A 14,588-nucleotide genomic window follows, 5' to 3' on the forward strand; every position below is an offset into this window, starting at 1 on the left:
GCGGAGAGGAGAGAGAGAGAGAGAGAGAGAGAGACACCCTTGTCTAGGATACCTGAGTGGACTCATTACAAGAGAGGAGAGGGCAACTCTCAAATTTGTAGCACAAGTGTTCAGCCATTATGCCACGATATCCCTTCCCTCTACATGAGAGCCAGCCAGGACCCACGTATTTCATAGCTGCCGTCAAAAAAGGTCATTTATTTTTATTTCATATGGGGACAGAAGAGATGGTCTCTTCTTATTTATTTATTTATTGAATTTATATACCGCCCTATACCCGGAGGTCTCACAGCAAAGATCACAATATATAAAATCAAAATAAAAACAATGACCCAATAACACCTGCCCAAAAAAGAGCCGCATCTTAAAAGGGTATATAGCATGTTGATCAGGTCAACAAAAGGAACAATTTTGGCTGGCGCCTAAAAGTGTATAATGAAGGCGCCAGGCGAACTTCCCTGGGGAGAGCCTTCCACAGACGAGGAGTCACTGCAGAGAAGGCCCCGTTCTTTCCAAGACCTGCCATGAGGGCTCCTTTAGGGGAAAGCAACAGATTCAGTCTAACTTCCCCCACTCTCTCCTTTCCATGTACGTGCTCAAAAGATCCCTGATCTCCCGCGCTCGGGGGTTGGCCGCATACACCGGCTGCCTCTCTGGCTGCTGGTAAGACCGCGAGACGGACCTCACCACTTCCTGCCAGCCTTCCTGGAGAGGCTCCCCTCTGGTCTCGCAAATGTTGTGCAGGATGCAGCAGGCCACGATGACCCGAGGGGCGTAGCGCTCCCTCACATCCAGGCGGGAGAGCAGGCACCGCCAGCGGCCCCGGAGGCGCTCGAAGGCAGACTCTGCCACCGTGTGGCAGCGGCCGAGGGCATCGTTGAACCGCTGCTGGCAGGCATCCAAATGCCCGCCGTACGGAGTCATCAGCCAGGCCAGCAGCGGGTAAGCGGGGTCTCCGAGGATCACCGGCTTCAGCTGCTCACCCCCCACGTCCACGGTCACGGCGGGACCAAAGGTGCCTTGGTTCATGGCGCGGAAGATGGGCGAACCGCGGAAAATCCGGGCTCCGGGAAGCTTCCCGGAGCGCCCCGCGTAGACGTCCGTGAACCTGCCTCTGTGGTCCACCAGTACTTGCAGGACCATGGAGTAGTAGCCTTTGCTGTTGATGTACTCGGTGGCTCTGTGCGCCGGGGCGATGATGGGGATGTGGGTGGCGTCGAGGACCCCGATGCAGTGAGGGAAGCCCTTGGCAGCGAAGCCTTCCATCACCTCCTGGGCACCGGCCAGGTGGACCACGTGGTGGTAGACGTCGTAGAGCGCTTGGCAGACTTCCATGACAATCCTGGAGACGGTGGAGCGGCCCACCCCAAAGCACTCGGCCACCGAGCGATAGCTATCTGGCGTGGCCAGCTTCCAGACGGCGATGGCCAGCTGCTTCTCGACGGTGATCGGAGCGCGCATGTTGGTGGTCTGCCGCTCGAGGACGGGCCTCAGCCGGTCGCACAGCTCCGTGAAGGTCCTCCGGCTCATGCGGAAGTTCTCTTGCCAGAGATGGTCATCCCAGTGGGGCAGAACCACCTTCTCCCACCATTCGGAGCGGCCCGGCTGCACCCAGAAGGCCCTCTCCATGATGTAGAGCTCGTCGATCAGGCCAGCTAGGACGGCCGGTGACTGGAAGAGGCACGAGCACATCATGGCCTTCAGAGACTCGATGCTCGATTCCACCACCGCCCGGAGGCGCACTGACGCGGCCGTCTCCACCATCTCCTCCAGCTCGGCCAGGTCGTTGTGCCCTCGCGGCAGAAGCTTCCGGCGTGTTGCCAGCCGTGCAAAGATGCGTGACTGGATCCCCGCGACGGTCGTGATGGCAGCCACAGCAGCTGTTGCGGCGGCGAGAGCAGCTGACGCCGTCTGATCGCCTTCTGGAGAAAAGGAAAGACAAAAGAGGTCGTTTCGGGAACACCAGGAAGGAGTTGCTTTGTACCAGGGCAGATTCCGGTGATGGAGCCCCATATCTGATAGGCAATGGGTCTCAGGAGCCTCAGTGGGGAAAAGCCTTGCACCACCTTCGGCCTGAGCAGGAGATGCCTGAGGCTGGAGGTGCAAGCCAAGTAGTCTCTCTCCAGCTGAGCTGCAGTCCTCCTTATTTCCAGAAAAGGGCATTACTTTCATTTTAGGTCAGGTGGGGCTGCTGAGTGGCATTTGTTTATTTATTTATAGAGAGCCAGCATGGTGTAGTGGTTAAGAGCGGTAGACTCGTAATCTGGGGAACCGGGTTCGCGTCTCCGCTCCTCCACATGCAGCTGCTAGGTGACCTTGGGCCAGTCACACTTCTCTGAAGTCTCTCAGCCCCACTCACCTCACAGAGTGTTTGTTGTGGGGGAGGAAGGGAAAGGAGAATGTTAGCCACTTTGAGACTCCTTCGGGTAGTGATAAAGCGGGATATCAAATCCAAACTCCTCTTATACTAAAGGCTGCCTATGGCTTCCAACTCAATAGAAATGGTCACCTCATTCTACAACTGGACCTTATCCTGCTGATATTAGGTGGGGCCTATAAAAGAAAGGGCTTTTTCACGCAGTGCATGGTTTTTTAAAAAAAGGATTTTCAGTTTTATACATTTCAATAATTTTACAATCCTTCTAACATTTCAAAACTTGACTTCCTTTCTGCGGTTCCTTAAATTTATTTTAAATATTTTCTGCATATCCAAATTAACTTAATTTACTCATCTATTTTAAATATATACTCTTATAAAACTGCGGGTTATTACAACAACCCTGCCAATGTTCTTACCTGTTTACAGTTCACTTGTAAATATCCAATAAACCATTTCCATTCTTTTATAAAAAGTTTATCTTGATTCTTTATTTTTCTATTTCTGCATAAGTTTTTGCACCCATTCTTCTTTCGCTGGGACTTCTGCTTCTTTCCAATTTTGGGGCAAGTAATGTTCTTGCCACTGCAGTCTCAGCACATGGTTAAACTGTGGAACTCTCTCCCACAGGACAGGACACCAACTCTCCTCTTCAACCAGGCCTTTGGCTGGTTCATATCTCACAGCCTTTTGAATCTGTTTGTGGGAGGCAGGGGGCCACTATTGTTTCCTTCTTTTTAATTACATTATTTACTTGAGCTTTTACTTTGTATTTTATCTATGAACCACCCAGAGATCTTGCGATGACGGGCGGTATATAAATCTAACAAACAAAATAATAATAATAATAATAATAATAATAATAATAATAATAATAATAATAATAATTTATTTATACCCCGCCCATCTGGCTGGGCTTCCCCAGCCACTCTGGGCAGCTTCCAAAAGAATATTAAAATACTGTGATACATCAAACATTAAAAGCTTCCCTAAACAGGGCTGCCTTCAGATGTCTTCTAAAAGCCTAAAATATGAATAAATAAACCTGGGTGACTCTAAACAAGGATTGGACAAATTCATGGAGGACAAAGGCTATCCAATGGCTATTAGCCACGATGCCTGTGCTCTATCTCCACAATTGGAGGCAACAAGGCTTCTTAACAATAAGAATTTTATTAATTATACCCCACCCATCTGGCTGGATTTCCCCAGCCACTCTGGGCAGCTCCCCACAGAATATTAAAAACATGATCAAAAATTAAAAACTTCCCTAAACAGGGTTACCTTCAGATGTCTTCTAAAAGTCAGACAGTTGTTTATTTCCTTGACATCTGATGGGAGGGGCGTTCCACAGGGCGGGCGCCACTACTGAGAAGGCCCTCTGCCTGGTTCCCTGTAACCACACTTGTCACAGTGAGGGAACTGCCAGAAGGCCCTTGGAGCTGGACCTCAGTGTCCGGGCTGAGTGATGGGAGCAAGGCTTCTTAATACCAGTTGAAAGAACCACAGGAGGGGAAAGGACTCTTGTGCTTGGATCCTGTTTGCGGGTTTCCCACAGGCATCTGGTTGGCCACTGTGAGAACAGGATGATGGACTAGATCCAGCAGACTATTCTTAAGTTCTTTCTTTGAGGTGCTTTCACCAACAGTTAAAGTCCCATCTATCTACCCTGAGTTTCCCTGGACTACTAATGTTGGTTCTGGATGTTTGCCGATTAGGATTTGGGCTTTTTTTTTTTTTTTGGATTTCACATGGCTTGTTTTTTAAAAAAATAAAATAAAAATAAAACAATGCAAAACAATTTTGTTACTGCTGCAAAGGAAAGGGCACATAGAATTTGCAAAAAAATAATAATTTGTTCAGGTTCCTATGATTCATTAGGCAAATATCTGTTTGTTTCGGTTCAGCTTATTCTGTTGCTGTGAGTCCTGGGGAAAAAGCATGTGGGCGCAAGGGGCATTGGGGTGACCAACACCCGCTGCATATATTTCAAGGAAGAAGTGGGGCTGGCCTGTGGAGGCCGTGAGACCAAATATTTGAATGCTTCCTCCTGTACAAGGAGAATTTCCACGTTTGAAACTTGCAATCATAGAAAAGGCCAGGCTACTTCTGTAGGTCCAGGATTTTGTTTTTGTTTGTTTTTTACATTGAATAGGATATAATTTTTTAAAAAGAGAGATTTCCTGCATGTAGTCGGAAATGCTGAAATACCTTTGTGTTTTGCCAGCCGTTGAGAGTAAAAACCGACCGTGACATGTTGGTTTAATCTCTCAAAAGCTGAAAAGATCCCAGAGTTTGCAGTGCAGGAGTTTGCACAAGCTAGGGCCCGACTGGAATGTCCTTGGAAGCCTGAGAAAGAAGTGGAAGCTGCCTTATTTATCAGTTTCGCATCCACACCCTTCACAGCAGCCCTTGAAGGCTCTTCCTGGTCACACATCAACATTCTCAAATCTAATAAACTAAAAAAACAAAAAACCCTTCCCTCTTTTAATTCTATGAACATGTTCCTAAGCATGCATCTGTTAAGTCTCTCAACAGCTTTGCAAGAGTTACAAATATAGACAAAAATGCTAGCTTATTCTCCTACTTTGTGAAATGAGAAACTTATTGTGGGCCAGAGGATACCCAGTTTAGATATACAGCTGTACCTTGGTTGACGAACGCCTTGTGAGTCAAACGTTTTGGCTCCCAAATGCCGCAAACCCGGAAGAGATTGTTCCAGTTTGTGAACGTTCTTTGGAACCCAAACGTCCGATGGGGCTTCTGATTGGCTGCAGGAGCTTCCTGCAGCCAATCGGAAACCGTGACTTGGTTTTGGAAGTCAAATAGACTTCGGAATGGATTCTGTTTGACTTCTGAGGTATGACTGTACTTCAGAAGGCAGCCTCTTAGGCACGCCAGACAGAAGGGACCCAAAGACCAGCAAGCACATTCACCTTTCACCTGATGAAATCAAACTTTTGACTCACACGGTTGCCACTGAAATACTCTTCTGCTTTGTTTTTCTGTCCAAGCCCTTACCTGAGCTGCTATTCCTTGGAGTCTCCTCTTTCTTAGGGTCCTGGGGGTCCAGGTTCGATGTTTCTTCTTCTCTCTCCATCCTTAACCTCACCTTAGACTTTAAAGAAAGGAAAACCTAATCAGGAAAGAGAAGCCAGAACAAAGGCAACCATTAGGAGCTGGCAGATTCCAACAAGGCCTGCCGCTCCTACTGCGCCAAGATGTTGCCTTTACAAGATGAGAAGCGCCAAAGATTATAATCATCCAAGCATGTGCTGAGCAGAGTAGATTCTGAAGCAGATTTCTGTAGGATCTGTAGGAGTTGGAAGGAGGGACGCAGGTGGCGCTGTGGGTTTAACCACAGAGCCTAGGACTTGCCGATCAGAAGGTCGGCGGTTCGAATCCCCACGACGGGGTGAGCTCCCGTTGCTCAGTCCCTGCTCCTGCCAACCTAGCAGTTCGAAAGCACGTCAAAGTGCAAGTAGATAAATAGGTACTGCTCCGGCGGGAAGGTAAACGGCGTTTCCGTGCACTGCTCTGGTTTGCCAGAAGCGGCTTAGTCATGCTGGCCACATGACCTGGAAGCTGTACGCCGGCTCCCTCGACCAGTAAAGCGAGATGAGCGCCGCAACCCCAGAGTCGGCCATGACTGGACCTAATGGTCAGGGGTCCCTTTACCTTTACCTTTAGAGTTGGAAGGGACCTCAAACGTCATCCAGTTGGTGGAGCATGAGACTTAATCTCAGGGTCGTGGGTTCGAGCAAAAGAATCCTGCAGTGCAGGGGGTTGGACTAGATGACCCCCGTGGTCCCTTTCAAACTCTACCATTCTAATGCAGGAATTACAGCTTGGTTTCCTGGTAGAGCTGGAAAAGCTCCAGAAAAACGCAGCCAAAATCGTCAAGAGGCTGGAGACACTCACATACACCGTATGACCATACTGAGCAGGGACAATGTCTGACATCCTTGGGCATCAGAGCGGATCCACCCAGTGCTCTGAACAGTGCCAGGCATTGTGGCTTATCCACCATTTTAATGCCCACCAGACCCCCCACAGCAACACCACATCCCCATCCGTACTGTACATTGAAAGCAGTATCATGGCTTAGGGCCATCGTACTTATGCGGCCGCCTCTCCTGGTATGCCCTGCAGAGGACCTTAAAGTCCATGAATAACCATAGTTTAGAGGTCCCGGGCCCTAAGGAAATTTGATTATCCTCCACCAGGGCCAGGGCCTTCTCAGTGATGGCTCCGACCTGGTGGAATGCTCTGTCCCATGAGACCAGGGCCCTGCAGGATTTAACTTCCTTCCGCAGGGTCTGTAAGACAGAACTATTCCACCTGGCTTTCAGTTTGAACCTGGCCTGATCTTTTGTTCCCCTTCCTTCCCCCCTCCCCTTTTTGTGAAGATTGCCCACTCTGGGTTCCCACAGTTGGTTCTCCCCTGGTCTCCTCACTGGCCCAAGTGGGACTAATTTAGGCAGCTAGCCCTGGTGATCTTCTAATGTTTATTGGATGTATTTCCCCCCTAAATTGATTTTTGATTTTATTGTTATTTACGCTTTATACCATATTTTATGCTGGTTTTTTGTAGCATCAATTAAGTGTTTTAAATTGGTTGTTAGCCGCCCTGAGCCCAGTTTCCTGAACCAGGAAGGGTGGGGTATAAATAAAAATATTATTATTATTATTATTATTATTATTATTATTATTATTATTATTCCGCTCAAAAAAGGTCATGGCTCCCCCCAAAGAATTCTGGGAAATGTAGTTCGTTAAAGGTGCCGAGGGTCGTTGCACGTCTCTGACTACCAGATGGGCCATTGGCCTAGTGAGGCAGGTAGGAGACCCCTATTCCACTCGCAGAGCTGCCATTCCCAGAGTTCCCTGGGGTTAAATAACACTATTCCCAGTTCCCAGCATTCTTTGGGGGGAAGCCATGGCCTTTAAAGTGGCATGACACTGGTTTAATGGTATAGTGCAGAAGATGTCTGTGTTGGACCCACTTCCAGGAAATTGTGCAGGCCGCTGCCGACTTAAAATAGCGACCCTTAAACAAGCTTCCTAGGAAGTGAGTCTTGCTGAACTCATTGGCACTTGCTCCAAAGGAAACATGCACAGGATTGGGCTGGGATTGGGGAAGGTGGCCATTGCTCTGTGGTGGAGGTAGTCTTAGGTTTAATCCCAGGCACCTCAGGAATTCAGGTAGCTAGCCTGAGAAGGCTTAGGACAGGCATCCCCAAACTCGGCCCGCCAGATGTTTTGGGACTACAACTCCCATCATCCCTAGCTAACAGGACCAGTGGTCAGGGATGATGGGAACTGTAGGGCCGAGTTTGGGGATGCCTGGCTTAAAAGGTAAAGGTAAAGGTACCCCTGCCCGTACGGGCCAGTCTTGACAGACTCTGGGGTTGTGCGCCCATCTCACTTAAGAGGCCAGGGGCCAGCGCTGTCCGGAGACACTTCCGGGTCACGTGGCCAGCGTGACATCGCTGCTCTGGCCAGAGCCAGAGCCAGAGCCAGAGCCGCACACGGAAACGCCATTTACCTTCCCGCTGGTAAGCGGTCCCTATTTATCTACTTGCACCCGGAGGTGCTTTCGAACTGCTAGGTTGGCAGGCGCTGGGACCGAGCAGTGGGAGCGCACCCCGCCGCAGGGATTCGAACCGCCGACCTTTCGATCGGCAAGCCCTAGGCGCTGAGGCTTTAACCCACAGCGCCACCTGCCTGGCTTAGGACCTGCCTATGGCAGGGATGGGGGTGGATAGCTGGGAGCAACATCGCCAACCATGCCTGGTCAGTAGCTACATTGCCTGTGGCTGATGGGATCTGGAGTCCCACACTGCCAGGAGAGCCACAGGTCTTCCTTTCCTGACTTGGGAGACTCGCCATTGGGTGGAGCTGCAGCCAATGCATGGCTAAATCAGAGGCAGTCAGTCTTCAGGTTTGTCTGGTAAAGGTAGAGGTAAAGGTACCCCTGCCCGTACGGGCCAGTCGTGTCCGACTCTAGGGTTGCGCGCTCATCTCACTTAAGAGACCGGGAGCCAGCGCTGTCCGGAGACACTTCCGGGTCACGTGGCCAGCGTGACGAAGCTACTCTGGCGAGCCAGCACCAGCGCAGCACACGGAAACGCCGTTTACCTTCCCGCTATAAAGTGGTACCTATTTCTCTACTTGCACTTTGACGTGCTTTTGAACTGCTAGGTGGGCAGGAGCTGGGACCGAAAGACGGGAGCTCACCCTGCCGCGGGGATTCGAACCGCCGACCATACGATCGGCAAGTCCTAGGCACTGAGGTTTTACCCACAGCGCCACCCGCGTCCAGTTTTGTCTGATATCCTATTTATTTTTACCTAGAATACCAAGAGCTTCCAACCAGGCAAAAGGCATACCTCCAGGGTGGGATTTTCCCAAAAGTGGGTTTCTGACTTTTTTTTTTACTACCACCCCCGTCATCCTTAGCTAGCAGGACCAGGGGTCAGGGATGATGGGAATTGTAATCCAGAAATAGCTGCAGACCCAAGTTTGGGAAACCTTGCTCTAGGGCAAGGACAGCCTGTGTGGTGATTTCCTAATACTTCAAACTACGACTCCCAGAAGCCGCAGCCTGCATTGCCAAAGGTCGGGGAGGATGGGAGCTATAACCCAAAACCACTTAAGGGCGCCGGTGGAGTTACCTTGTGTTTTTGAGCAGCAATAATTTATTTCCAGGGCCAGAAATGAATTGAGCCGTAGCTGAATTTCACGCGGAAGTCTATTCCTGATTAGGGAATTTTTTTTCTTCCATTTCAGGAATTTATGTTTAGGTGGAGAACATCATTTCTTCACTGCTGATGGGACGACCGAGCGCTGGAAGCCCTTGCCGATCTACTGCAAACCATCCAGATCTCAGCAGATCTCGAGCCACCTTCCGCCTACCGGATTCCCACTTGATTCAGCTCTGTCGGCGTTTTCCTTACCCCACCCTCCCGTTTGCATTTAGGGAGGCGCCAGGCTCCTTGATCGCAAGCTGCGGACCACAGGAATCATCTTGCTTGGTCGCTCCATCTGGGAGATAAAAAGATCTCAGATTCCCCCCCCCCCCCAGGATCGGATCGGCTCTCCGGGCAAAGTTGGGTTTCTAAAATCCGCCCCGCACGATTCCTCCGCCTTGTGAGCAGCAGAGGAGACTGGGATCTACTGGGATCCCCCACTTCCTGGAAGTCTCGCGGATTCTGCAATTGCACGCAGGAAACGCGCGTGCAGCGTGCAAGGAGAGAGACGAATCCGGGATCGGCAGCAAACCCTGCTCCGACGGCCACGGGACCGAAGAGATCCTCTTCCTGTGGCGGCTGCGCCTGAAGATCTATTACGTGTCAGCTCCCCTCAGGGTCCTAAAGCCTGCCTATTCCCGGGAGTTGTGATTCTGGGTCGGCTTCTTCACCAAGACTGTGCCTGCGATGCAGTTCTTGCTTCCCTTAGGCATCATGACTGTGCCCTGGCACCAGGGGGTGGCCCCGCCGTCGTGGGTGCCTGGGGCCGTGGGTGCCATGCATGACCGTGGCACTGAAATTTGTTGGGTGCCCGGGCCCCTTCATGGGGATTTTCCTGGGTGCCTGGTCACCCAGTTAGCTGGCACCTATGACCAAGAGAGGGTGGCGCTGTGGGTTAAACCACAGAGCCTAAGACTTGCCGATCAGAAGGTCGGCGGTTCGAATCCCCGTGACAGGGTGGGCTCCCGTTGCTCGGTCCCAGCTCCTTGCCAACCTAGCAGTTCGAAAGCACGTCAAAGTGCAAGTAGATAAATACCCACTCCAGCGGGAAGGTAAACGGCGTTTCCGTGTGCTGCTCTGGTTCGCCAGAAGTGGCTTAGTCATGCTGGCCACATGACCCGGAACCTGTACACCGGCTCCCTTGGCTGATAAAGCGAGATGAGCACTGCAACCCCAGAGTCAGTCATGACTGGACCTAATGGTCAGGGGTCCCTTTACCTTTATCTTTATGACCAGGAGAGTCAGGCTCCTTCAGACTTCATGCAGTTCCTCCAGACCCCGGGATTGCCATGGGTGTAGGGCACACAGGGTGATCAACTTGGTCAAGAATCAGCCTGCCCTGCTCAAACAGGTCAGGCATCAACAGCGGTGACCAGAGGGGGGGTGACTGCCAGGAGGAGCCCAGAGAGAAGAAACGCCATGGGGCATCTCCAGCGGCACAACTGGAAACCTTCATCTGCCCCACTTGCAACAAAACAGGTCTCTCCTACATCAGTCTCTACAGCCACAGCAGGCGCTGTGACTCTCCAGTGGTTTGACTTTACCCCCCCCCTCCCAAGGTACACTCTTCCATAGAATCATAAAATTGTAGGGATAGAAGACAACCGGAGGGTGATCTAATTCAACCCCCTGCAATGCCGGATTCTCAACTGAAGTACAGTGTTACCTTGGAAGTCGAACGGAGTCCATTCGATTTCCAAAACATTCAAAAACCAAGGCACGGCTTTCGATTGGCTGCAGGAAGTTGCGGAAATCACATCAGATGTTGGGGTTCTGAAGAATGTTCACAAACTGGAACACTCACTTCCGGGTTTGCGGCGTTTGGGAGCCAAAACGTTCGACTTGCCAAGCAACACGTGATATTCACAAGTGGCTTTCAACTGGCTGCTGTGCCTTCAACAGGAGTCTGATTGTAACAGGCGATAAATGTTTAGCTCTGAGACGAATTCTCCCACCAATCATCCCATCACTGTCTCATGGGGGACGAATTCTCCCCTACCTGTAGCCTTTGGGATGTTACTGGACTTCCAACCCCACCCACCTTAGGGATGATGGGTCTTGTAGTGCCATGTTCACCTGGCAGCCGTGGGGGATGTGAAGCTTTGTGTCTGAATTTCCAGTACAGAAATGCTTCTGCAGAAATACTTAGAAGGGAAATGATACCAAGGAAGGAGGGCGGGGTTGTTTGGGTCTGCATGGTTCATTGTATGGTCGGGCTACCTTTGAAGGTGACTCGGAAACTGCAATTAATCCAGAATGCGGCAGCTAGACTGGTGACTGGGAGTGCCCGCCGGGACCACATAACACCGGTTCTGAGAGATCTCCATTGGCTCCCAGTACGTTTCCGAGCACAATTCAAAGTGTTGCTGTTGACCTTTAAAGCCCTAAACGGCCTCGGTCCTGTATACCTGAAGGAGCGTCTCCACCCCCATTGTTCAGCCCGGACACTGAGATCCAGCGCAGAGGGCCTTCTGGCGGTTCCTTCATTGCGAGAAGTGAGGTTACAGGGAACCAGACAGAGGGCCTTATCGGTAGTGGCGCCCGCCCTGTGGAACATCCTCCCTTCAGATGTGAAGGAAATAAGCAGCTATCCTATCTTTAAAAGACATCTGAATACTCAGGGAAGTTTTTAATATTTAACGCTGTATTGTTTTTAACACTTGATTGGGAGCCGCCCAGAGTGGCTGGGGAAATTCATAATAAATTATTATTATTATAATATTATTATTTGAGCCCACCAATAATAATGTGGAGCCTGTTTGTTATAATGTGTCTAGGTAGGAACAGCTGGTTCTTGCATCCCAGAAAACAAAAGATGCTCCAGGCTATTCTCAAAGAAGAGGCGGGTTTCACCGCCGCCACCTCCAAACCCTTCTGCAAAGGACAAATCTACTACTTCTCTGACGTAGCACCACCCCTAACCAGAAGCTTGCAGAAAGGCCATGGGTAGGCAAACTAAGGCCCAGGGGCCGAATCCGGCCCAATCGCCTTCTCAATCCGGCTCGCGGACGGTCCGGGAATCAGCGTGTTTTTACATGAGTAAAATGTGTCCTTTTATTTTAAATGCATCTCTGGGTTATTTGTGGGGCATAGGAATTCGTTCTGCCCCCCCCCAAAAAAGATAGTCCGGCCCTCCACAAGGTCTGAGGGACAGTAGACCGGCCCCCTGCTGAAAAAATTTGCTGACCCCAGAGAAAGGCCATCCCAGAACCCGTTTTCTTGCCTTGTCCATCCTCCTTCTTGTCCGCAGCAACCTTGCTCAACCCTGCCTCCCAGTGTCATCTTCTTCTCGCCTCCCCATAGACTCATAAAAGCTGGAAGGCCAGGGGTCATCTAGCCCACCCCCTGCAATGCAGGAATCCTGCGCACAGCCATCCCTGGGTGGGCTCGAAACACCAACTTTCTGGTTAACATCCATTTGCACTGAACCATTGCGCTCTTATCCATTATCGTTTGCTTTTGTCTCCATCTTTCAGCCACTCTGCTCTTTATCCTTCCATCCTCTGGGCTCCCTTCCACCTCCCCAGTTCTAACACCGCCACCCCTCTTTTCAACACACACATACGTGGAGTTTTCTTCCAGCCAAATCCATTCTTCATTTCCTTCCCAAGCGATTTGTCAACAGTATGTTAACTATCACTTCCCCTTCTGCACTTAGAATACTTGACAACATTTCATGATGTTGCAGCAGCTTAGCCAATGGCTGCGTGTTATTTCAAATGCCAGCCTATTCTTTTAACCTATCCAAGTAAGTCATTTTCCAGCATGGGGCTTACAACTTCCTGCATACAGTAGAAGTGGAATAGAGGAACCATACATTGAAGATGTTGCCTGTAGGTTTATATATGTTGGCTCCCAACCACTCAGACAGATTGTGGGAGGGGGCTGTTTTGTCCCTGCTTTATTCTGTATTTTGTGTTCACCAAGAGGTGCATCTGAGATCCTTTGCTGTGAGTGGACCGCTACTGCAGTGGAGCGAAGCCGCGAGCCATGGCCGGAGACCGCTGACTTTCTTCCCTGAAATTCAGACTTTAATTAATCCGTGAGTAAAATGGAATTTGGACTTTAAAATTTCAACCTTTGAATTCGGTACGATCGGGGGATGTGCTAAAGGGAAGTCCGCACCCCCCTGCCTACAGAAGATTTAAAGCAAGGATCGGAGAACTAAGGTGGAGAGTTTTTTCTTTTTGGTGTTTTTTAAAAAGATAATATTTTCATGAATTTGACAGAAGAAGATTTGTGCTGGAGAGTAAGAGCGGAATTTTAGAAGTCTTTGTCTAAACCCCGCCCCCCCCCCCGACCCGGGAGTGTCCTGTATGTGAGCTGGAGAAAAAGGAACAAGGAGTTTGACAGCTGTCAAAGGAGCTGTCAAACGGGCAGTGAAAGTTAAAAATCTTATTATTTAACACCTTTCTGGACTAAATTTGTCATATTTGAATTAAATTGGTTGGGAACAAAGTAGTGAAATAACAAAGTTACAGACTGTTGGGAAAAACTATTAAGTAACCAGAATCCCCCTAGGGGAAACATTGAAACACTACAATGGCTGCAGATGGAAAATTACAGGCAGAGATAGAAAGAATGTTTTTTCGCGTGGGAAAGCTGCAGGAACAGACTACGGCTATGAGTAAACAACTTATAACCTTGAACTCTAAAATAAGTGACTCTGCTGAATGCACAATGGATTTGACCGGGAAAAAATCTACAGCTGAATTAGAAGAGACAACTTCGGAACAGGAGGAGAGGGAACAAGGGCCAGTACAGATGGAGAGTACCAACCAGAAGCCTACATTGTCAGAACATAAAGAAGACCACCTTTGGATTACAAATCTGCGAAAGATGCGAAAGAGGAGGGAGGAAGCCCCTGGAACACTTGGAATATTTGAATTTAAAAGAAGTAAGAAATAAGAAGTAAGAAATATGATTGGGGCTTCCTCCTTGAGTATGGAAGATTTGCTGACCTTTCGCAGCAGTTGGTACCTAGTACTTTGGATGGAAGAAAATCTGACGAGACTGAGCTAGAACTCCTTTGAGACCCGATGACCAACAAAGAGGGCTACCAACAAAATCGGCAGAGAGAGACTTACAGAGATTTAAAGGCCTCAGATGTGAGGAATCCAGGCTAAAAACTGTTTTTGTGGACATGGGGACATTGGGAAGGGACAGAAACCAGGGCGGGGGGGGGGGGGTAAAGAATTTTTTAAAAAAATGTTTATGACCTTTGTGTTTGACTATTATGACCTATTTTTAAGATAAAAGGGAAATTCGTGGAAGGAATTTGAGTCGACCTTAGAAAAGGATTTAATATTTATAAGAAAATTGGATAAATTTGGCTAAGTAATAAGAATTAAGTATTTCTTTAAAAATATATATACAAAATAATAATATGTAAAGGATGAGAGATATGAACTTGCTGAGCTAATTTAATTGAATTAGGATGTATGAAGGGGGGGTGGGGG

General features: G+C 49.3%; 1 protein-coding gene across 2 annotated transcripts; it reads right to left on the bottom strand.

Annotated features, from left to right (window-relative positions):
- Positions 1-235: 235 nt before the first annotated feature.
- Positions 236-9,816, bottom strand: LOC307208664 (uncharacterized protein). Of its 2 annotated transcripts, none has more exons than XM_079963514.1 (3): positions 9,296-9,816; positions 5,399-5,495; positions 236-1,922 (listed from the first exon to the last, which is right to left on the bottom strand). In XM_079963514.1, exons 1-3 carry the CDS (start codon positions 9,353-9,355, stop codon positions 556-558), a joined length of 1,524 nt encoding a protein of 507 aa, XP_079819640.1. In that variant the 5' UTR covers positions 9,356-9,816; the 3' UTR covers positions 236-555. The 2 variants fall into 2 exon arrangements, with proteins under 2 accessions (XP_079819640.1, XP_079819641.1); XM_079963515.1 differs by having other exon boundaries at positions 9,055-9,814.
- Positions 9,817-14,588: the final 4,772 nt, after the last annotated feature.

Source organism: Podarcis cretensis, assembly GCF_951804945.1.
Source record: "Podarcis cretensis genome assembly, chromosome: 2".
NCBI classification, from domain to species: Eukaryota; Metazoa; Chordata; class Lepidosauria; order Squamata; family Lacertidae; genus Podarcis; species Podarcis cretensis.